This window comes from Artemia sp. Qi Xiang Cuo, chromosome 15 (assembly GCF_049724085.1).
Source record: "Artemia sp. Qi Xiang Cuo chromosome 15, ASM4972408v1, whole genome shotgun sequence".
Lineage (NCBI taxonomy): Eukaryota > Metazoa > Arthropoda > Branchiopoda > Anostraca > Artemiidae > Artemia > Artemia sp. Qi Xiang Cuo.
The window spans coordinates 29,772,061-29,794,231 of NC_142808.1; the positions used below are offsets into that span (position 1 = coordinate 29,772,061).

General features: G+C 35.1%; 1 protein-coding gene across 1 annotated transcript; it reads left to right on the forward strand.

Moving 5' to 3' along the window:
* Positions 1 to 4,950: 4,950 nt before the first annotated feature.
* On the forward strand, positions 4,951 to 21,670 carry LOC148943531 (uncharacterized). Its single transcript, XM_089101692.1, has 5 exons — positions 4,951 to 5,072; positions 14,032 to 14,207; positions 19,077 to 19,247; positions 20,861 to 21,019; positions 21,543 to 21,670. The coding sequence occupies exons 2-5, from the start codon at positions 14,141 to 14,143 to the stop codon at positions 21,623 to 21,625; spliced, it is 480 nt and encodes a 159-aa protein (XP_088957818.1). The 5' UTR covers positions 4,951 to 5,072; positions 14,032 to 14,140; the 3' UTR covers positions 21,626 to 21,670.
* The last annotated feature ends 501 nt before the right edge of the window (positions 21,671 to 22,171 follow it).

A 22,171-nucleotide genomic window follows, 5' to 3' on the forward strand; every position in this document is an offset into this window, starting at 1 on the left:
TGTTTTTCTTTGTAATAAGATGTTAACTTCAGCTGTAATAAGGTGTCAACAATATACATGCTGATTTTCATTCCTGAAAGTCTTACTAATTTCGGATTTATTAAATTAAAGAGGAAACATTTAAAATGTGTTTGTTTTCAGTGAAGTGCAAATTATAATCTGGTCAGTTGGAAATCCAATTGAAAATCCAGGAGCTTATGGTCCCTTAAAAATCCTCATCATTTTCTAAGAATTTCAACTTAGAAGCAGTCCCAGTAGAAGTAGAAGCATGCACATACTGCCTTTGAGTCAATTGATAATCCTCCTCATCTTTCACTGGAAGCTACAACTTAATACCCTAAGCCACTTCTGATAGAAGCCCTTTTGACAATCTGCATGAACATCGTGTGTTTTGATTTAGTTCAATACTCCCCTCAACATTCCCTGATGGCTTCATCTCACTGCCCTTTACGTTTTTGGACACCAAAGGTTAAACTCGTCCCCATTCCGATTGCAAATACTATGTGTCAGCAATGGGTTAATTGCATAATTTAAAACCCTTGCCTCGTTGGCTGTGGTTGGATCATTCGACTATGCTGAATAAAATCGTTATCTTGAATTTTTGATTCGATAAAATTGGGGGAAAATGTGCATAGAAGGGAGACTGGTTGCCCTTCAATTATTAGGTGATTGGTGAGTAGGATTAAAGCCTCGTTCTCTTATCTGTCTGAATTACTAAAGTAGGAAAACTGTTTTTTTTTTATTTTATCAAATAGTTTTCTTTAACTCATTATAAACTAGGGTTATATCCAGATATTTGGGATGGTAGAAGCGAAAAGGTACAGTGGAATTGGAAGCAGCTTCATGGACATCCTACAATTTGAAATTCTTCTGACCTAGTCGATTACTTTAATTGGAGGAGGAAATAAACGTGAAATTGTTTTTCAGAATTTGTTCAGAATTTGTTTTTAACTGCATTCATTTACATTGATTCAAACTGTTTAAGGGTGTAAAATCACCAAAAATCTTATAGCACATCACAAACCTTGTGTTATATAGTTAGCAAATATTTGTTACACCTTGTTATTCAGCAATCTGAAGGAAATTAAGTAAAAAAAATTGTACACTTGCTCGCAGTACGACTGTAGTATAAGTAAAGAGCCACTAACCTAATGGGAGCCGCTGTTACTTCAGGGTAGCAAAGGTGTCGACGGCTATATTATATCATTATTTTTGGCTGCGTTGCAAAGACTGATGAGTCATTAAGTCGCTCGTCAATTTCGGTTGCTTGGAGATACTTTTTAACCCTCTTAAGCATTGTAAAAACAATGTTTTATTTGGAGGGAGGAGTATTACGGCAAATTCGAAGGCGACTGAGATAATAGGGAATGCGTCTTTTTTTCATGTAAAGATAAACAAGAGCTTTCAACTGGCATTTACTCTGTGCGTAAGATTTGGAATGGCAAGTTTTGACTCAATGGTCAACTTGTTGACGGATAATGCACGGAATACATGTACAAAGTTTAATACTATGCTTGAACCAAGGTTAACCAAGAAGTTTTCTCCAAACTTTTGTGTCAGCTCTGAAATTATTCCATTGTCTCTGAAGTATAGAATATCTGATTACATGAAATATAGAAATTACAAAATGTCGTGATTGTCTTTTGTACGATTTCTTTTGGCACTGGCAGTGATTTCAGCATAAAACTGATCGACGTGCTAATAACAACCGAATGCAGTGGCTATTCTAGTTAATTTGGATGATGTACGCGCAAGCGTTTTGTTGCCTTAACCATGTTAAACCAGCACTTAAGACTGGAGCTTGAAGACGTGCTGTTTGATTTCTTGAAAGAGAGAGTGAATCTCTAAAAGAAATTGTATTTCGAACTTGAATTAACTGGATGCATAATAGGTCGAACCAAAGATACAACTCTTTTTGTAGTAAAACGAGAACTTGAGTATTGCCAGAAGCTTCAGAGAATTCTTCCGTTTAATTTCTTTCTTCTAAAATAAGTCTTAGTGTTTTTAGAATAACACCTTAATGCAACCAGATCTACTGAACAGATATTTGTACCGCTAGACTAGTTCAAACTAGACGGCATTACTTCAAACCGCAGTTACTGATCTCCGTTCCATGACCAGCAATGCTGATCTTCCTAATAGGTGAAAACCATTGCATCAAGTGTGTGTCAGCTAACCGCTCAATCTTCTTTTCTTTCAGTTTAATGAGCCTAGGAGTAGAGGTGAGTAGAAGAATGGAGATATTTTGTGCTAATGTTTGAAGATGACATGGCGTTAGTGGCAGAATCAAAGAACAAACGACATCATCTTATTGATAGGACAAGCATGTGTTTAGAAAAGAAGCACTTAAGTCTGAATTTGAAAATTTACGTGCTGGTAGTGTCCAAGAACGGAGAAAAGGTGACGAAAGAGAAGAGTTGAGTTTGAGTATATATGTCTAGGACTTAAAGAGAGTCTATAAATTTGAGTTGTAATTTGACAGCAAAGGAAAGCGAGGAATTTACCTCTATTAAAACATAGAGGTACGTTTTCAAAAGGGAAGCGAGACTCTCATGTGCTGACTGTGAGCCAGGTAGGTATAATTAATGTCACAAAGATGTATAAACAAATATTTGACACTAATAATTTAAGCTATGTATTAAGAATGAGAAATATGGGATATGAAATTGCTACTAAGCTGGATATTGTTCAGGTAGAATATTTTTAATGGGTTCTTAGTATGAGTAGATTTGGTAATTCAAAGGGACATAGGTTTGATGTCATTAGAAGTAGAAGGCTGGTAGCTATGACAAGGCTTTCGGAAAAGCTATTGATGATACCAGATTTCTGTCTTTTGAAAGCAGCATATATATTTAAAAGACCTATATAAGGTTAAGAGTGGCTCATTGCTAATCAGAATAAAAAGAACATTGAATGAATGTGGCCTAAATGATCTCTGGAACAAACGGTGTCATAGCAGAAAGAGCAAAAGAAAGGTTGGAGGACCAGGAAATTCAAATGTGGCAAGAGGAGATGGCTAATTTCCGGTAACTACATCTGTATGCACAGGTCAGAGGTGCAGGGGAAGGAAATTTAGTTCAGGGTAAAGGGATGAATGGGACTGTTTGGTAAGTGTAAGAGTAGGCGTATTACCAGATCGTGAAAGAAGGAAGTATATTGACCAGGTAAAACTAGCAAATTAAATGAAGCTGTCAACTAGATCGATCTTTTTGTTATCCAAGGTAAATATCTACCAAATCATATTATTGACTTACGCATAAAGTGAATATACCCCTCGATGCCTTTTTTTATGCTGATCACGAATATAATAATCGTTTCTATCGGACCCCCCCTAATTTCAGCTCACCCCCCCCTATATATGCAAATTCAGGGTTAGGTTAGGTTAAATTAAGATAAAAAATTAGGTTAGGTTATGTATATATAGGGAGGGCTGAAATTCTTTTACGATAGAAATGATTATTATATTCTTAATCAGCATAAAAAAAGGCATCGAATGGTGTATTCACTTTATTCCTAACTCAATAATATGATTTCGTAGATATTTACATTATCCAAAAATACATCTTGAACTTCACTTATTCCCAGTCTTAGCTATTTCTTCTTCTCGATAATAAGTTACGAAAATATTCTTTTACTTTGAGCTCCAAGACCCTCCAAAAATTGGTTTATTTTTCTTTTATAAATATCGGGGGAAACTTTAGTCTTGTTCTGTGACCCATCAAAATGCAAAGATTGCACATCTAAGATTTTATATTTGCTGCACAGATTATCGATTTTTCCCCTTATCAAAGAGGTTAGATCTCATAGCTTACAGGCAGAATATTAGTTAGAAAAATTTGATGACGATCTCATCAGAGTCCTTAAACCACTGATCAAAGCATAGCAAAGAAATGTATGCAAAAAACAGCATAAGAAGTGATATTTATGTCCTCGAATTTTCTTTAAATCGTTTCTTGTCGAAAGATAGGACGTTTTAGCAACTTTATAAGTCGAAACAATGTTGCCAGTTTATAATAAATGTAGCCTGAAAACTGTTACCTATAGTCTACCTAACTGGGATGCCAAATGGAGACTTTTAGTGGCTTTTGGACACTTTTTCACTCTGAGGGATTTATTTATTTATAGCCGCTAGCGAATGTTTCTGTTTTATACTCTGTACTTTCAGCTGTGATTTTTTGTCAAACGCCGGTTGCCAGTTTCTATCGAGTATAACTCAAGCGAATTTATTTCAGTCGGCCTTGTTTTCTCACTTTTTTAATTCTCGAAAACGTCATTTTTGCTCAGGGCTACTTTTAAATGTTCAGAAAACGGCAAGATAGAGGAGTTGTTAAAGGATTTTAACCGCTTGACCAACCAGTTGAATGAGTGGTTAAGGATATCAATGTCTTTTGTTTAACTTTAAAACCATGTAGGTCAAAATAGACATTTCGTTGCTACAGCCGTTCGGACCTTGTCGGACCTAAAGATCCTTAATAGCTACCGAAAATTAACGACTCGTATCTTTTTTGCATAACTTATGAAAATGCCGAAGTGAAAATGAATCTCTATGATTGGTTCTTTATTTTTTGACTAAGATAGGTAGCTGTATCGATAATCGATATAAAATTTCGCTCTGTTGACATTCTCATGACGATTTTTTTATGCCATCTCTTCAAATTGAACTAGCACTAAACTTGATTTATTGGTAGCGTTAATGTCAAAGCTGGAAATACCTGCAGACCGCGAGGTAGCAGAACAAAGAAGGACGAATTTCACAGGTTTTTTGGCACTTTTTCACAGGTTGTGAAAATCAATAGTGGCAATCCTGTAAATTGAATATTTTTCTAGTGGGACACAAAAGTGTTCATTTTTCGCTGCTTTGGATACTTTTGTCCCTAAATATTTTGGCAACCCTCCTACCTAAAATAGATGGCATGATTTAAAGAACAACCATTGTCATTTTTGGAAATTAAAAGTTTCTGTCACATTTTCATAAAGAACTAGGCTAGTAGACCATAGATTGACTTTCTTCATTTTTTTTTTCGAACTGGAATTCAGTCATTTGGTTATATTTTTCGATGTAGGCATTAAAAGTAAGTTTCAGTAGTCCTTCATAAAGATTATGCATTGGCTAGACCCACTTTTGAGAAATAGCCTAAGCACTGTAAATTAGGGTGTTAGGCTTACAATTGAATTCTCTATTTGGCACTTTAAAGTTGATCTCCCCTTACCTTTACAGTTTTGCCCTCGGTAAAATTCTACTTTTGGCTATCTTGGAATGGGGTTAGGTTAGAAAAATGAAACTTTCAGGGATGGTACTACAGGCTAAAGTATGTCCCGGGAAGGTATTATGAAGGAGCTGTCTCTACTCCATCTCTCTCTAGAGGGTCCTGAAACTTGCGTACATAAAAGATCTATACCCACTGAAATTTTGACAAAACAACATTATACACTAATTTTCAGTTATCAGTTTCTTTTTCTCTGCCTTTAGCTCTGAAAATGCAATTTCAGTTATTTGAGCTGAATTTTAAGACATTTTAATAGTTTATTTCCAAAATTTAGGAAATGTATTTGCATAGCCTATCTTTAAAACCTTATAAATTGGGATTGAGCAAAGTTGTGAAGCTGAAAACAATTTTGTTGTACTTCATTTAAGCAGAAGATTTTCTGATTTGTCTAGGTATAGCCCTAAATAATAGGCAGTAAAATTCTACTTTAGCTGCTTCTGGCTATCTTGGAAAGGAGTTTGGTTAGGAAAATGAAATTTTCAGGGATAGATCTACAGGCTAAAGTATGTCCCGGGAAGGTATTTTGAAGTACCTACCTCCACTCCTTCTCCCTCTAGAGGCTCCTGACCTTTGATGACCTTTAAAAATCTGTGTGTTATAAAAGTGAAACCTTGTAAAATAGATCTTCTGCTTAAAATAAGGTCCAACTAAATTGTTTTCAGCTTCACAACTTTGCTCAATCCTGATTTATAAAGTTTTAAAAATATGCAAATACATTTCCAAAATTTTGAAAATTAACATTGATATGGCTTAAACTACTACTCAAAGAACAGGAATTGCATTTTCGGCACTAAAGCCAGAGAAAAAAAATCTTATAGCCTAACTAAAAATTATTGTAAGATTTTGTTTTGTCAAAATTTCAATAGGTATAGACCTGTCATGTAGGCAAATTTCAGGATCCTCTAGAGGGAGAAGGAGAGGAGATAAGTACTTCAAAATACCTTCCCAGGACATATTTTAGCCTGTAGACCCATAACTGAAAATTTCAGTTTCCTAACCTCACCCCTTTCCAATATAGGTAAAAGTAACTAAAGTAGAATTTTACCCTGGTAATCTTCTATTTTAGCTACTTTTTGCTATCTTGGAAAGGGGTTAGGTTAGGAAAATGAAACTTTCAGGGAGGGGCCTACAGAGTAAATCATGTCCTGGGAAGGTATTTTGAAGGGTAGAAATTTATAATTGTGACTTGATAAGGACACATGTTAAAAAAAACAATTCTTACTTTCAAATATGTATAATGATCCTAGTTATCAAATTATCAAGTCTTTTCTCTTTTTTTCCTTCTATTTCCAACTTAAGAGAAAAGAAATTTCTATTTTTGAATGCTTTCAATGCAATGTGTAAATCTTTTGAAATTGTTGCTATAAATTTGTTTTTTTAGATGGTGTTTAACTGGTGTGAATCCCCTTATTAAGTTCCTTTTTTTTAAATAAAATTTAAAATACAGTTCTAAGACATTGATGAATATTTTAGAACCTATATACTAACAGAGTATATACCCTCAGCCCCCTAATGTGCAAATATATACCAAAAATTGCGTTCTGAATCTAAATATAACCAAATGAACTTAACCTTAACCCCTAAATAAATCCAAATCAGGGTATATATTTTCACATCATGGGGGTGGGGGATAAAATTCATCTGCAATGGAAATGAAGGTTATATTTAGACTGAAAATGCAATTTTGGGTATATATTTGCACACTAGGGGGGTAGGGGTATATATTCTGGGTACACTTCTATTAACCGGAGCCTTTTATATAGTACTAGTTTGGTTAATGTCAATGAAATAAAATAATTAGGGGGGGGGGCAAAGTTCTGTTTTTTTTTAAAGATCAGCAGTTAATTAAAGCATACCATATATTAAATACATAACCTAACCTAACCTAGGTACCTTCCCCCCCCTGAACCCCCAAAAAACAACAATTTAAACACAGTTCTTGCCTTTGTTTATATCCCAGTTTCACTCAGTTCCCCTCTAACAACTGTTTTATGATTGGGTATATCTCATGTATCTGTCCTGGTAACTGTTGCAGCTCAAGTTTGACATTTGATATACACTAGATAAAAGAGTAAAAAAAGGGTCTGGTTAATAGAAGAGTACCATTTTCTGATAATATATAGGTTCTAAGATATTCAGCAATGTCTTAGAACTGTATTTTAAAACTTAGTTTAAAAAAACAACTTAATATGGGGATTGAAAGCCATCTATAAAAAAAAAATTATAGCAACAATTTCAAAAGATTTACACATTTTCTTCAAAGCATGGCAAAAATTTATATTTTTTTCTTTTAAGTTAGAAAAAGAAGGAAAGATTTGAGGCTTAAGGTTCTCCCTTTGGATAATATGTTAACTAGGATCATTATACATATTTGAAAGAAAGAATAGTTTTTTTTAACATGTCTCCTTATCAAGAGTCACAATTGTAAATTTTTACCTTTTGAAGTACATACCTCCTCCTTCTCCCTCTAGAAGACAGTGACCTTTGATGACCTTTAAAATCATTGTGTTATAAAAATGAAACTTTGTAAAATAGATATTTTGCTTAAATGAAGCACAACAAAACTGTTTTCAGCTTCACAACTTTGCTCAATCCCAATTTATGAGGTTTGAAGGCAATACCTTCCCAGAGTATGTTTTTGGTCATGGATTCATTACTGAAAGTTTTATTTTCCTATCCAAACCCCTTTCCAAGATAGTAAAAAGTAGCTAAACTAGAATTATACCAAGACATATTTTTAGATTGCTGGTTTTATGCTGATGTTTATAGTTTAGTTTGAATTTTTGACAAGTCATCCCCAGCCCCTTCTAATTGTCTCATGTAGCCTTGGGTGTATTTCCTTTTCTTCAGGTAGTTATCTAGTCTCATACCAAGAAAGTAACCAACAATGATGAAATCTTACTTCATAATATTCAGAACATTCATATTAGTACCATTATTATGTTCCTTTCTGTTGAAAATAAAATTTTGGTAAATGGCTTTTCTTCCCTTTCACCATGTCCTTTAGTAGAAAGATATATAGCCCAAATTGTAAGTATTTTTCCACAGTCCAAATAAAAACTGGGTTTATAATTAGAGATGACTCCACCTCTCATACATATAGACAAGGAGAACACATTGCATTTTGCCCTTTTTATGTTCTTTTCAATAATCATTTTACCTTAAATTGCAGCTAGGAGCAATCTAAGGATTTCTCCTGTAGAGCTCCAGAATGATGACTTGAGTTGTATACAAAGTTCATCAGTTATGTGCAGCTGTTCCATGTGCAGTAGCATCCCAATTGAGTTTACACTCTCTGGAGGACAACTCAGCATCCAGCCTTTGTTTGGTAATATCAATGGATTCAGCAGTAACTGTTTCATTAGATAGTTTCTTCCTGCTGTTGACTATGCATGATTAATAGAATTGAGTACAAACTCTAGATATTGTAGACTGCTTGACAAGTTTCAGGTGATGACCTCTAGTCCTTGAATTGATACCAACAGTAGGAAAGAATGCTGGGAGAATATTAGCCCTCAATAACTTGTAGGCTAAAATAGCATCCTCTCTATTTCTCCTGTAAACAAGTGGAGAGAGATTCAGCTTTGATAGTCTTACAGGGTAGGAAAGCTCCTGAATTCCAGATATCACTTTAATGGCATTTCTCTGCACATCTTCAAGAACTTTTGTCTGTTTTAAATAAGGGAAGGCAAGAGACATTCCAACTTCAAGCTTAGGATATAGAAGTTCCTTATATAGAAGACTGATAACTTTAAGGAAACAAGTTGAAATAGTATGCTTAATTAGTCCCATTGCTTAACTAGCCCCATCAGCAGACCTCTTGTCATGAGTGCTGAATTTTAGTTCATTATCAATAGTGACACCAATATCTTGCTCATCATTTACAGAGGGGAGGTGGTAACCTAAGAAAAAATAAGAGCAGCAAGGATTTTGTTTGCCAAAATGAACAATATGGCACTTGGCAACATTTAATTTAAGAAGCCAGGCCTCAACCCATTGACCCAGCAGTTGAAGATTATTTTGTAGCAGGGCATGGTCCTCACAGGACAAAGCTGGTCCAAGAAGTTTCAAGTTGTCTGCATAAAGTTGATTTACTACTAATAATGGAAGGAGCATCATTGATGAAGATATTAGATAGTGTAGGACCAGAAAAACTTCCTTGAGGAACTCCACTTTGAACATGCATAGAGGAAGAAAGAAAATAATTACCAGAGTCATCAAATGACTGGACACATTGAGAATGCAAATAAAGAAAATCAAGGATCCAGAGCAGGGATTTCTCTTGAAGCTTAACTGCACATAATTTAATTGCAAGTTGCTTGTGACACACTTTGTCAAAAGCTTTAGAAAAGTCAAGCAGAATCATGTCAGCAGGCACCCCAATATCAAGGAACTTGGTGATGTGATCATATTATACAAGGAGATTTGTCAAAAGCTTTAGAAGAGTCAAGCAAAATCATGTCAGCAGGCACCCTAATATCAAGCAACTTTGTGATGTCATCATACAATTCAAGGAGATTGGAGTCAACATATCTTCCTGAACGAAAGCCATGTTTTGAACTGTGTAAAACATTATTTGCTTCAAGGTGTTTAACAACTGCTGAATTAATTGTTCTTTCAAGAAACTTAACAGCTGCTGATGTCATGCTAATTGGTCAATAACGTTCAGCAAGGTCCTTTCTACGTTTTTTAAATATTAACCAAAAAAACTTTTTGCACAAAATAAGTTTTTCAAAAAAAGTAAAGAGCTCCATTAAACCAAAAATGAACAAAATTAGAATAAAATAATCTACCAAGTATACAACTACCACAAATCAGTATTAACAAATAAATGAAACCCAAAACAAACAGAAATTAAAATAAGTCAAACTCAAAACAAGCAGAAATTAATCTGAGTAGTGCTCTAAAACTCATGCTTTCTAAAAGCCAGAATATACTTTTTACTTTACTGAAAAAATTCAAATGAATTTACTGAAAAAATTGTGCATTGTCAGTCTAATATTCATATGCTGATATTTATTCCTTAAAATCTTAATTAATTTTTGATTTACTAAAGTTAGAAAAATAAAAATATTTAAAAGATTTGTCCTGAGGGCTGTGGGAGGAGGGTGGTCATCCTCAAAGACATAATTTCCAGACCTTTCATGTACGTTGAATAAAATGGCTATCAGAAAATTTTGATTGGATGTGTTTGGGGAAATGGTGAGTGTGAGAGGGGTGAGTTACCCTCCAATCACTATAGACTATTAGAAAGGTACCAGCCCTCTCAATTTCCAATTGAATGAGCACCTTTTGAAGTTTCTACAACAATGCTATCTATAAAAATCTTATATGCCCCCAGGGCATAACTTACAACCTTTGCCCTGGGGGCTCTCAGGGTTTGCCATCCTCAAATACATAATTTTCAGAACTCTCAACTACGTTGAACAAAATGACTATCTCTAAGCTTTGATTGTATATGTTTTGGGAAATGGTTGGCTTGAGTAGTTGCTCTCCCTTCACTTTCAATTATTAAAAATAGCACTAGCCCTTTCAATTTCCAATCAAATGAGCCCTTTTTGAAGTTTCTACTACAAAACTTTCTATAAAACCATATATGTCCCCACGGCATAACTTACAACCCTTGCGCTGAGGGCTGTGGGGGGGGGGTGTCATCCTCAAAACCCTAATTTCCAGAACTTTCACCTACATTGAACAAAATGAATATCAAAATTTTGATTGGATGTGTTTGGGCAAATGGTGGGCGTGAGAGGGGGGTTAGTGGCCCTCCAATTACTTTCGACTATTAAAAAGGGCTCTAGCCATTTCAATTCCCAATTGAATAAGCCCTTTTTGAAGTTTCTACAACAATGCTTTCTATAAAAACCTTATAATCCCTCCAGGGTATAACTTACAACCCGTGCCCTGAGGGCTGTGTGTGTGTGGGGGGGGGTGTCCTCCTTAAAGACCTAATTTCCAAAACTTTCAACTACATGGAACAAAATGGCTATCTCAAAATTTTGATTGGATGTGTTTTAGGAAAAGGTGGGCGTGAGAGGGGGGTTAGTTGCCCTCCAATCACTTTTGACTTTTAAAAAGAGCACTAGCCTTGAATTTCCAATCAAATGAGCCCTTTTTGAAATTTCCACAACAAAGCTTTCAATAAAAACCTTATAATCCCCCAAGCGCATAACTTACAACCCATGCCCTGAAGACTGTGGGGGGAGTTTCCTGCTGAAAGATATAATTTCCAAAATTTTTTACTACATTAGACAAAATAGCTATCTCAAAATTTTGATTGGATGTGTTTGGGGAAATGGTGGGCGTCAAAGGGGTCATAGTTTCCTTCCAATCACTTTTGACTAATAAAAAGGGGACTAGCAATTTCAATTTTCAATCAAATGAGCCCATTTTGAAGTTTCTACGACAACGTTTTCTATGAAAACCTTATATGCCACCAGGACATAATTTACAACCCTTGCCCTGAGGGCTGGGGGGGGGGGGCTGTTAACATGAAAGACCTAATTTCCAGAATTTTCAACTACGTTGAACAAAATGGCTATCTCAAAATTTTGAATGGATGTGCTTGGGGACAATCTGGGCATGAGAGGGGGGTTAGTTGCCCTTCAATCACTTTCAACTATAAAAAATGGGACTACCCCTTTGAATTTCCCATCGAATGAGCTCTTTCTGAAGTTTCTACTACAACGCTTTCTCTAAAAATCTTATATGCCCCCAGGGCATAACTTACAACCCTTGCCCTGAGGGTTGTGGGGGAGTGTCCTCCTCAAAAACATAATTTCTATCTGGAAATAAACTGCGCTGAACAAAGAGTCAATCTCAAAATTTCGATTGGATTTGTTTGGGGAAATGGTGGGTGTAGAAGGGGAGTTAGTTGCCTTCCAATCACTTTCGACTATTAAAAAGGGCACAAGCCATTCCAATTTCCAATCGAATGAGCCTTTTTCGAAGTTTCTGCGACAACTTTTTTGATACAAAGTGCCCTGGTCTAAATCCAAAAAAAAATAATAATACATTGTGCCAACACCGTTCTTTACTTAGGCAGCGCTATTGCGCTGCCTATGATAGAAATGATATGTGCAGTTTTCCAATCCAGAGGTAGTCTGGAAAGATTTAATGATAACTTGAACAGCAGGGAAAGAGGTTTACACAAAACTGTACAACATTCATGTAGGATATGTGGGTAAATGCCATCTGGACCAGCATATTTATTCAGTTTGAGGGATGTCAGTTCCTTTAGAACCCTTGTATCAGTAATCAAAATTGGTTCCATCTTATGTGATACATTTTTTAAAAGAGGTGTGGGATAGACATTACTGGAATTGAAGGAAAAAACAGATGAAAATTATTGGTTAAAAATTTCAGCTCAGGATTAGCTACTGATTGACTATTGTGCAGGATATCTGGGACTCTAAAAATTACATATTTTTGTTGCTTAGAAGAGGGTTATTTTGTGGGTAGACATAACTCCAAAATAATTACTATATGGTCCCTATTACCAACAGGTTTGGTTATTACATTCTTAATAAGAAAGTCAGGTTACTGAGAATAACCAGATCCAAAATGTTGGAGATTTGACCTTCCCTGAAACGAGTTGGTTGTGAGATTGTTTGACAGAGAGAATTATCAGAGGGCAGACAAAAAAGGAAAATCTTTTATTTCTACATGCAAATCCTCTTTAAGTTTTTTGAATGAACCCTAAAGTGACATCTAATTCATGGTTGCCCATAAGGGAGGGGGGGGGGCAGTCTACCCCTGGCTAAATGATGCTGCTTTATATTTTTCTTCTGACGTTTCTATTATGCAGCATTGGAAGTGCTGATTAGATCAGGTAAGCCCCCCCCTAATGTTCAGCTTATATGCACCAATGATCTAATTTCAAAAATTCCATCAAAATTGAGTGGTTAGACTTATTCCAAGTGGTTTTCACAATTCTCCTGTAATCCATTCATATGCACCCATGATCTAATTTCAAAAATTCCATCAAAATTGAGTGGTTAGACTTATTCAAAGTGGTTTTCACAATTCTTCTGAAATCCATTCAGCCAACTGTTTTCACAAGATATACATGATGCTTAACAATTTATAACAAACATGTATGATTTAACACTGTAGATGAGATAATTCTCCTACCAGAAAGTTACCCGTACAGGCAATTCATCTTCTGCAGAAAATTTTCCCTGTGAAAATCTCCCCTCCCCATATGTAAAATCCCCACCCCTCTGATAATTCTCCCCCTCGAAATTTTCTCAAACTAAAAGAAAGATATACTGAATTTGAACTTTAATTGCCTCCTCTCCTACAAAACAAAGAATGGAAAACAACCCATTCTTAACCAACTTTATTGATGAAGCAGTTGAACTAGCTGCAAAATATGCCACTGGGCTCTGATTTAGACTTCAAATTCAATTTTGAGAATATCTCTTTTCCCTTGCACCAAATTTTTGAGGTAAAAAAACTCAATTGTGCAGTTTTACTTTGAATTTTGGTTATAAGTTAAATTTCAAACCTACTTTAATTGGTACTTTGGAGCAAAATCAAGGGTCATACTGGATCTGTTGTGGTAATCTTTATTTACAGTTAGATAAAGAGACAGCCTTTAAATTTTAGCATGTTCTTTATTTGAAAAAAAAAAAAATCAAAACTAATCAAATTTTAAATCCTATTAACTGCTGAAGAAGTTTAAATTATGCTTTCAACTGCATCAAGACACAATTAGCTTTGTGTTAATTCAAAGGAGTGACTGTAGCTTGTGTATTTTTAGAGACTTTGTGCTTCTACTCACCCCTGTAATACTGGAGTATTCTTTCCAAGTGTTATTGCTAGTATTATAAATTTGATAAGGAGTATTTACTTGATTCAGAGGCTCTATTATGGACTTAGCTCAAATTCCAGTGGCTGAAGATGTCACCTGTTCTGAAGTTTGTGTTGTTAAGAATGGTAAGTTTTTAATTAAATTTGCAGAAACAGAATAAAATTAAATTTTGTTGCTGGTATTTTGTTACTGGCTTAACCAAACATGAAAAAAAGAACACAATTATATAGAACCCAATTATATAGTAGTTACAAATCAAAGAAACAGAACCTTGCTAAAATGTATTAAAGGATGCCTTGTTAGAATTAAACAGCAATATTTCAATGCAATTTTATAAAAATATTTTAATCTATATACAAAATTTTCAACCTAAATTTCCCTTGAATCTGGCTATATTATTCTGTTTTTATTTTTTTGTGTTTTTTTTAAACTGCTTCCAGGAAGGGGGAGGGAGTTCACCCCCCCCCCTGTATTGTTTGTTTGACTCTTAAAAACGTAGGGAGACCAGCCCACATTTGCCACTTTTCTGGTTATTTATTTTTTGTAAACACAGTTTTTGACTTAAAATAACTCTGGAAGTAGCTATGTATATATTCATGTTTGGGGTATCTCTAAAAAAATCCCTAATGACCACTGTTTCTGGATGTAGCAGAAAAATGGTTACAATAATGTAGCCCAAAAGTGGCGAACCAGGGACACCCCGGTTCACGTTCGCCACAGATGGCCCACGTTTGCCACTGTCTTACCTCAAGTCAAGAAAAGCTTTTACTTCTCTAGAATTAGTCCTAAAATTTTTTGCTTATCAGATGTTTAATTGTCTTTCAGAATTCAGATACAAAAATATGAACAGGCTTAGGACAGTAGCCTACTCAAAGACCCACCTTCTATAAATCAAATCCTAGCTAAGTTTACTCTTAAAGGCCGTCTCATTAGATGGAACATTACGACCGATTAACACATCTTGTATCCTGAAAGGTCAACACCAAACTTCAGCCTTTTGCTAAGTCTTGAAGTCCAACCTGAGACTGAGGGCTCACCTAACCCTGTTACAACCTCAAACTTAAAGACGGACAATTCTTCTTTGGTAAGCACAAAGTTGCTTGGTTCTATGCACTTCAAGAAAAGACCATCAAGCTCAAGTGGATATTCCTTCAAATCTTTTGCAGGAAAGAAGCACTTTGCACTCTTTTTACCTGCAAGTCCAACTAAAACAAAGTCACCGACTTTTATTGGCTTGTTTCCCACATGTTTCTTATCTTCTCCTAGCTTAAGACGGTCCTCACTCTCATCGTCAAGCTCCATCTCAACATGATCAGACTCGCTTTCACTCTCGAAGACCAATAATACTTTGCTTGCTTCTTGCAATTTATCTTATGTTGCGCTCTACTTCTCCTGGTTTTTTTGTTATTTTTTCCTCTTTTCTGCAGCTTTCAGTTCTTCTTCTTGGTGGATTCTTTCCCTCACTGGGGTATCATGCAAAATTTCCGTAGTCTTTTTTTCACTGCATGTCTGATTTGTTTTCTCAGAGAACCTTTCAGAAATGAAGACACATAAACTACTTCAGAGAAACATTTTTCAGCTTTTCCATCTAAAGGGAATCCTGAGAGGGATTGGGTATTGTTCTCATGGTTTGTTGGCTGATTAGCAACATCCTCGTCAGCAGAAGAAGCAATGGTGATGGAGGTTCCATGACACCGTGGTTCGAAGTTGATTGTCGTTCAGAGACATGTGAATTGAAGAACTCGTGATCTTTGAAAATCATGAGATTGAAAGTGTCGATGTAGTGAAAACTGCTGGTTATGCTTGCTGGGGTCACCGATTTGGGATACGCTTTTCCAGAAAGCTCAGAAGTGTTATACATGGAAATTTTCTCGCATTTATGCTCTGTCATAAAAGTCGCAGATTCCCTGTTGTAGAAAGCCTTCATAGGAAACATAACTTACCTGTCAAGTGGCTGCAACTTATGGGTTGTATGAGGCAGAACAGTGAGTATGACAACTCCATTTTGTTTGGCTAAGTCAATCAATTGAATACTGTAGTGACTAGTGTGATTGTCAAGTATTAGATGCACAGGATCAGCCTTACTCGGTCTTGTATGATTCAAAAAATGATTCATCCAAACAAGAAATAGTCCATTATACGTCCAACCAGAAGCAGTTTCTGACCCTTGAGCAATGGTGCCTGGCGGTGTTTCTATCAGTAAGATTTCTGGGCAATTCTTGTGAGGAAAAATGAGCATAGGAGGGACGCAATTACACATGGCACTGACACACACATAGTAATAGTCTGCCGTCTTTCTGCTAACGTTACCTTGCCAGCTGGTTACTGTCCTTTTGCTGCAACAATTTTCCCTGGCTTTTGGACTGTTGATAGTCCAGTTTCGTCTACATTCTAAATATTTTGCGCGGTAAATCTGTGGCACTAGTACACATCACCAATATTTTCAAAAAATCTCCCAACTTTTATACGATTGAAAGCAGTTGTACGGTCAAGACTGGTTTAGGCACTCTTACAGCAAAATGTTGGTGTCTTGCTATAAAACCACGGTACCTATCTTCACCTGCAGCATTTTGATATTCACTGCTTGTCCATGAATTTGGGATGGTAAATCCTTTTGCAACAGAATACCTGCAAGTAAGCTGATGAACTTCAAGCGGTGTTTAACCATAATATATATGGCACACACCTTGCAAGTATTTAGAAAGAGTATTTTCTTGTTCCTCTGTAAAGATCAGTCTTGTAGCATAAAGTAATGAGAAAAAAGAGAGAGGTAGAAGCTCAGTATCCCCATCCTGTTTCTCAGTCTTGGTGACGTATGCCCTCAGAGTTGTCCGTGGTATTCTCTTTTTTTGCAGCCGTTTTCTTGTTCTGTTTCCATACAATAGCTTTGATTACAGCAGCTCGGACCAGTTGTTTATTTTTAATTTAAGTTTATTTTTAGTTTCCTCACCAAGCTATTTTTCTGGGCCAAGCAAAGTTCATTCCAACCATACTGAATCTTCCTGGCTAAAGTGTATGGAATTGTCGTTTCTTCATCAAGTGTATCTGACAAAATATGAAGTAAATATCAATAAACTGTGTTACAAAATTTAGCTTTCCAGGTACGCCAAGCCCAGATTCGCCAGTCCTAGAGTGGCGAACCAGGGCTGGTTTTCTTGTGGCGAACGTGGGCTTTTTCCCTATTCGGAGAAAAATCAGCACTTTCCAGGTATTATCGTAGAGGGCAGTAAATGTCTATCATTAATAGTTTACTAAGTCTCAGACGTTTCTATCAACATAAAAAAGTTCTCCCTTACCTCTACATTAGAGACCAACCTTTTCATTTTCCTTTAACACAAAAATTTACTTTTCAAGCCCTAAAAATTAACTTACCACACAAAACCTGGAAAATGGGGTTCAACTCAAAGTCGGTACATCCAAACTTTTGCTACTAGATGACAACTTAAAAACTAAATCATGGGAATTTTTCCATTGATGGCTCCGTAGTTAAATGCAAATGACGAACCTGGGCTGTGGCAAAAAAACAGTTTAAAACAAAAGTATCCCACAGCTCAAGAAACAGTTGCAATGTGTATGTTAACAGTCAAAGAATACGTAGTGTTTTCTAATAAGGAAACAGTGTTTTCTAATAAGTGTTTTCTAATAACTGAAATATTATGTTTTGCTTTTACATAACTTCAATACCTTCAGTTATTATAGTAGCTCAGAAATAAATGATGCAGAATATATTGCTAGAGTGTATTACAGTGATACTCTGACAAAATATGAAGTACAATATCAATACAACTGTGTTACAAAAATTCATAGCTTCAAATGCCAGGTTTTCAGGCCCAGATATCGCCAGTCCTAGAGTTGGCGAACCAGGGCTGGTTCTTTCGTGGCGATACGTCAGGCTTTTTCCATAGTTCGAGAACAATCAGCACTTTCCAATGTGTGTATCGTAGATGGGCAGTAAATGTCTATCATTAATAGTTTACTAAGTCTCAGACGTTTCTATTAACATAAAAAAGTTCTCACCTTACCTCTACATTAGAGACCAACCTTTTCATTTTCACTTTAACACATAAAATTTACTTTTCAAGCCCTAAAAATTAACTTACCATACAAAACTTGGAATACGGGGTATCAACTCAAAGTCGGATACATGCGCAAACTTTCGCTACTAGATGACAACTTAAAATACTAAATCATGAGAATTCTTCCATTGATAGGCTACTAGTTAACTGCAAATGAGGGACTCTGCTAGTTGCTGCCTGAAAAAAAAGTTTAAAACAAAAGTATCCCACAGCTCAAGAAACAGTTGCAATGTGTATGTTAACAGTCAAAGAATACGTAGTGTTTTCTAATAAGGAAACAGTGTTTTCTAATAAGTGTTTTCTAATAAAAAATATTATGTTTTGCTTTTCATAACTTCAATACCTTCAGTTATTAAGACTCAGAAATAAATATCAGAATATATTAAATTGCCAGTTCACATTCATATTTTTTTTCCTTTAATATGAGTTCTGATTGGGATATAACTTCTTTTGATGTTATGAGAAATAAAAACATAGCTCAAAGTAAAAATTGTTTTTAATAAAATGCAAATTGTGTTCTGGTCTTTAGAAGGCCCACATATTCTTAGCCCTACTCATCTTTGTGGTAGTTTCTCCTTGTTTTGAGTTTCACTTTGTTATCCATTGTAATATCAGTTCGTTTTGCATTTCGTTTATTTTAGTCAATGATTTATGGTAGTTCTATACTTAAGAAATTATTATGCTCATAATAAATTATTAAAAGTCAATGATTTATGGTAGTTCTATACTTAAGAAATTATTATGCTCATAATAAATTATAAAGAAATTATTATTTTTTTGTGCTCATCTTTGGAATAATGTTACCCTTTACTTTTCTTTGAAAAGGTTTTAAAATTAATTATAAAATGAAAAACTGTTGGATTTGCTAAGAAAGCTTTTCTGTTGTCTTATCTCCTTTTTATTCATGTTTTGTTTTAGAAGTTGAAGATGTTTTTCTTAGTGAGAGTGAAGAGCTCTTTGATACTTCGAACATTTGTTTGTCTCCTAAAGTGGAATCTGTTTCTTTGACTACTTTGCTCAGCATTGCAGGACCATTCAAATCAGAAGCTGACACCCAGGATTTGGAACCCACCAGTTTTGACAATGAAGGTATGTTTCAAACATTTGGTTTTGTAGAATCATGTATATCAGGAGCATTTCATAAAAGAAAACTAGGGTACATGGACTACATTTTAGTATTTTGAACTAATCTTACTGTTAACAAATCCTAATTAATCTTAATCTTGACTTTTCTCTTATCTTATTCCAGTATGCAGGCATTTGCTAAACCGGTTTTGAAGTTTAACAACAGCTCTCAAAGCGTTTATTGAAAGGTGGCTGGTTAATTCTATATATCTTGAAGCCAGAGAATACAGCTTAGAACTATACTTTTTATATTTCTTTCTCAATTAAGATATAAATCGATTTATTATTTTCATGAATTAAAAGAAAGAATCAAGTTTTTGAAACAAGCAGAAAATGGACTGGTATTATGTGAACTGTCAATCAAAATTTTTTAATTTAGAACATTAATTTATTAAAAATGCTAGATTCGGACAAATTTCAGAATTCATTTGGTGCCAGTAAATTAAAAAGATTTTAGTTTGCATGTCGAATGATTTGTTTTGCAGTATAAAACTAGAGGTGCATAACGAGTCCTAATAGGCTTCAATAATAGAGACGAAAGTCAGTTTTGGTGTTAGACATGAAATTCTATTGAGATCATCGGGGTATAAACGCTCCTAGAATTAGAAAAATACTTCTTTTGGGGTATTTGAAAACCGGATTTTTCTAGTACTTTTTATTGACAAAAATTGAAAGAAGACAAAAAATAAAGAGATGAGGCCATTCCAGTGCCAACATAATTCAAACCAAAGCTTAAACTAAATCAATCATTTTCAAGTCCCCACGCCCGTATTTGCTCTTCTGAAAATTTACAATTATGGCGATACGTCCTTTTGGTAACCGACTGACGATATGGTGTGTTTGGTACTTTACCAAGAATAATTGCTCTCGCGTTCAAGTATTTGGTGAGTGACGGAAAGCTCTACTAAGACTACCTCTAACGGTAACTACTAACTATTTTCGTGTAATATGTTTACAGATTCACTTAATAATGTATATACAAATAACCCTTAATCCCTTTGTTCTACAATTTATTTATGGAACTAATCCTCCCACCCTAGAAAGAGACTTTTCGTTCTTTGTACCTAATCTTCAAGGGATGAAGTTGATAGCACAGTATCCTTCACAAGATAAAATCCAAGTGTCGCTCTCTTATGTCAGTGTCTTACTATTCCAGGAAGCACCCAACACTAAACATCATAGGGTGAAAGTTGTAGTGAAATACAACTTTGTGAAATATATTATGTTGTAGTGAAATATAACCAAGGACCAGGGTGTTTTTTTCACAGTTGAAAAAAGTTTGGAAGAGTAGGAAGATAAGTCTACGCACCTAGATTAGAATATTGGAAGCTATAGTCATGACAGCCCTCAAGTATGGTTCTGAACCATGGGTGCTCCAAAAAATTGAGGATTTGCTAGATGCTAGCCAAGCACCAGTACTCATATTTAAGAATGTCCTTTTAAATTTTGCCATCTATTTTTGTTTTTGTTGCTTTCTTGGGTTTGGGAGCCTCTTTGTTTCTGAGTAATTCGTTGAGATTTTATTTTTATAGCATTTTAGGGTTTCTTTTCCTTGTTATTTTTATTTGTTGTTGTAGGTGTTGAAGGTCCTTCAATAAGTGCTGCCACAACCCTAATGGAAACCTCAAATTCTTCTCTATCACCAGGACATCAAATTCTCTCTGAGGGTGTTTCACCCAGGATTTCCACATCTTTTCCAGAATTTGACTCCCAGGAAGTGGGCCTCGATGACGAAGGTATAATTAAACGAATAATGTTTCTGAATTATTTTTTAATAAGACAAACAATTTTTTTTGCTAAGATAAAGCATGAAACATTATATAAAGCTTTAAATAGCGTTATTGAAAGATTTTACTGCCATAAAAAGTGTTACTAAAAGCGTTAAACACAAAGCGATTGTAAGATTTAATGTTGACAGCATTATTTTAGTAGGCTAAAGTTGCACAATGTCGGCAAAGTGCCGATTGATTTGCCATTCTAGTCTTCATTGAGCGAGTATAAATATGTTTCTATTCATAAAAGTTAACTACTAACTACTGGATATAAAATATGTGAATAAAACTCTAAATTTGCGAAATCAGTTTCGTAACAATCAAGTTTATCACTCTTAAATTTGTTCCAACCTCTTGTTATGTCTAGTTTTCTAAGTTTGTAGACTGATATTTGGATGCTCTGTGGCTTTCATTCTTTCTGGGTGAATTATTCAGACAATGTTATTGTTCATCCATCTTCTATTTGTTAATTCTTTTTATTTTGTAGGAGCTGCACCTGCTTCAACAATTGATGCTGAAACAATGAGAGAAACTTCTAGTTATATTCTGTCATCTGAGCATCAAAATTGACCTTTGGGTGTTTCATTGAATGTAGTATCTGAATCAGACTCACAGGAAGTGAATAGAAATAATGAAGGTATATTTAAAATTATTAGTGATAGTTTAAAATTCAGGCTGATGAAGGATAATTTTGTGGAAAGTTTTTTCCTACCTAACAAACGTTCTTCGCATTTTTAGTATTTAAATAGTATTGCCAAAAGTATTTTCGTCAATCAAATAGGTAATTAAATAGTATTCTCAAAAGTCTATAGTAAGACTTAATTTGCATTTTGGCTTGAGGGCAAGTGCATCAAAGAAATTTAAACGCACAGTACTAAAACAGTGCAAGAAAAAAGTAGGTCTTGGGCCTCTCAACATTAATCTAAAAACTTTCTTTTTAAGTAACGAGAAAGTTACACTAGCAAAGTAGAGGTGGAGTTTGTTTTTTTACTTTGCTGATTTTTTGAAAAATTTTCTGCGTAACACCAATTTTCTCTCGAACATGATGTAGCTTTCGTCGATTTTATCCCAGGTGAACGCAGAGTTTTTAGAAAGGAGGGGGGGGGGGGTGTAAAC

Excerpts from the sequence above, each read along its gene's own strand:
- LOC148943531 (XM_089101692.1), top strand. The coding sequence starts at position 14,141 with ATGGACTTAGCTCAAATTCCAGTGGCTGAAGATGTCACCTGTTCTGAA. Across the intron at positions 19,248-20,860 it reads CACCAGTTTTGACAATGAAG|GTGTTGAAGGTCCTTCAATA; the intron begins GTATGTTTCAAA and ends TTGTTGTTGTAG. Across the intron at positions 21,020-21,542 it reads AGTGGGCCTCGATGACGAAG|GAGCTGCACCTGCTTCAACA; the intron begins GTATAATTAAAC and ends TTTATTTTGTAG.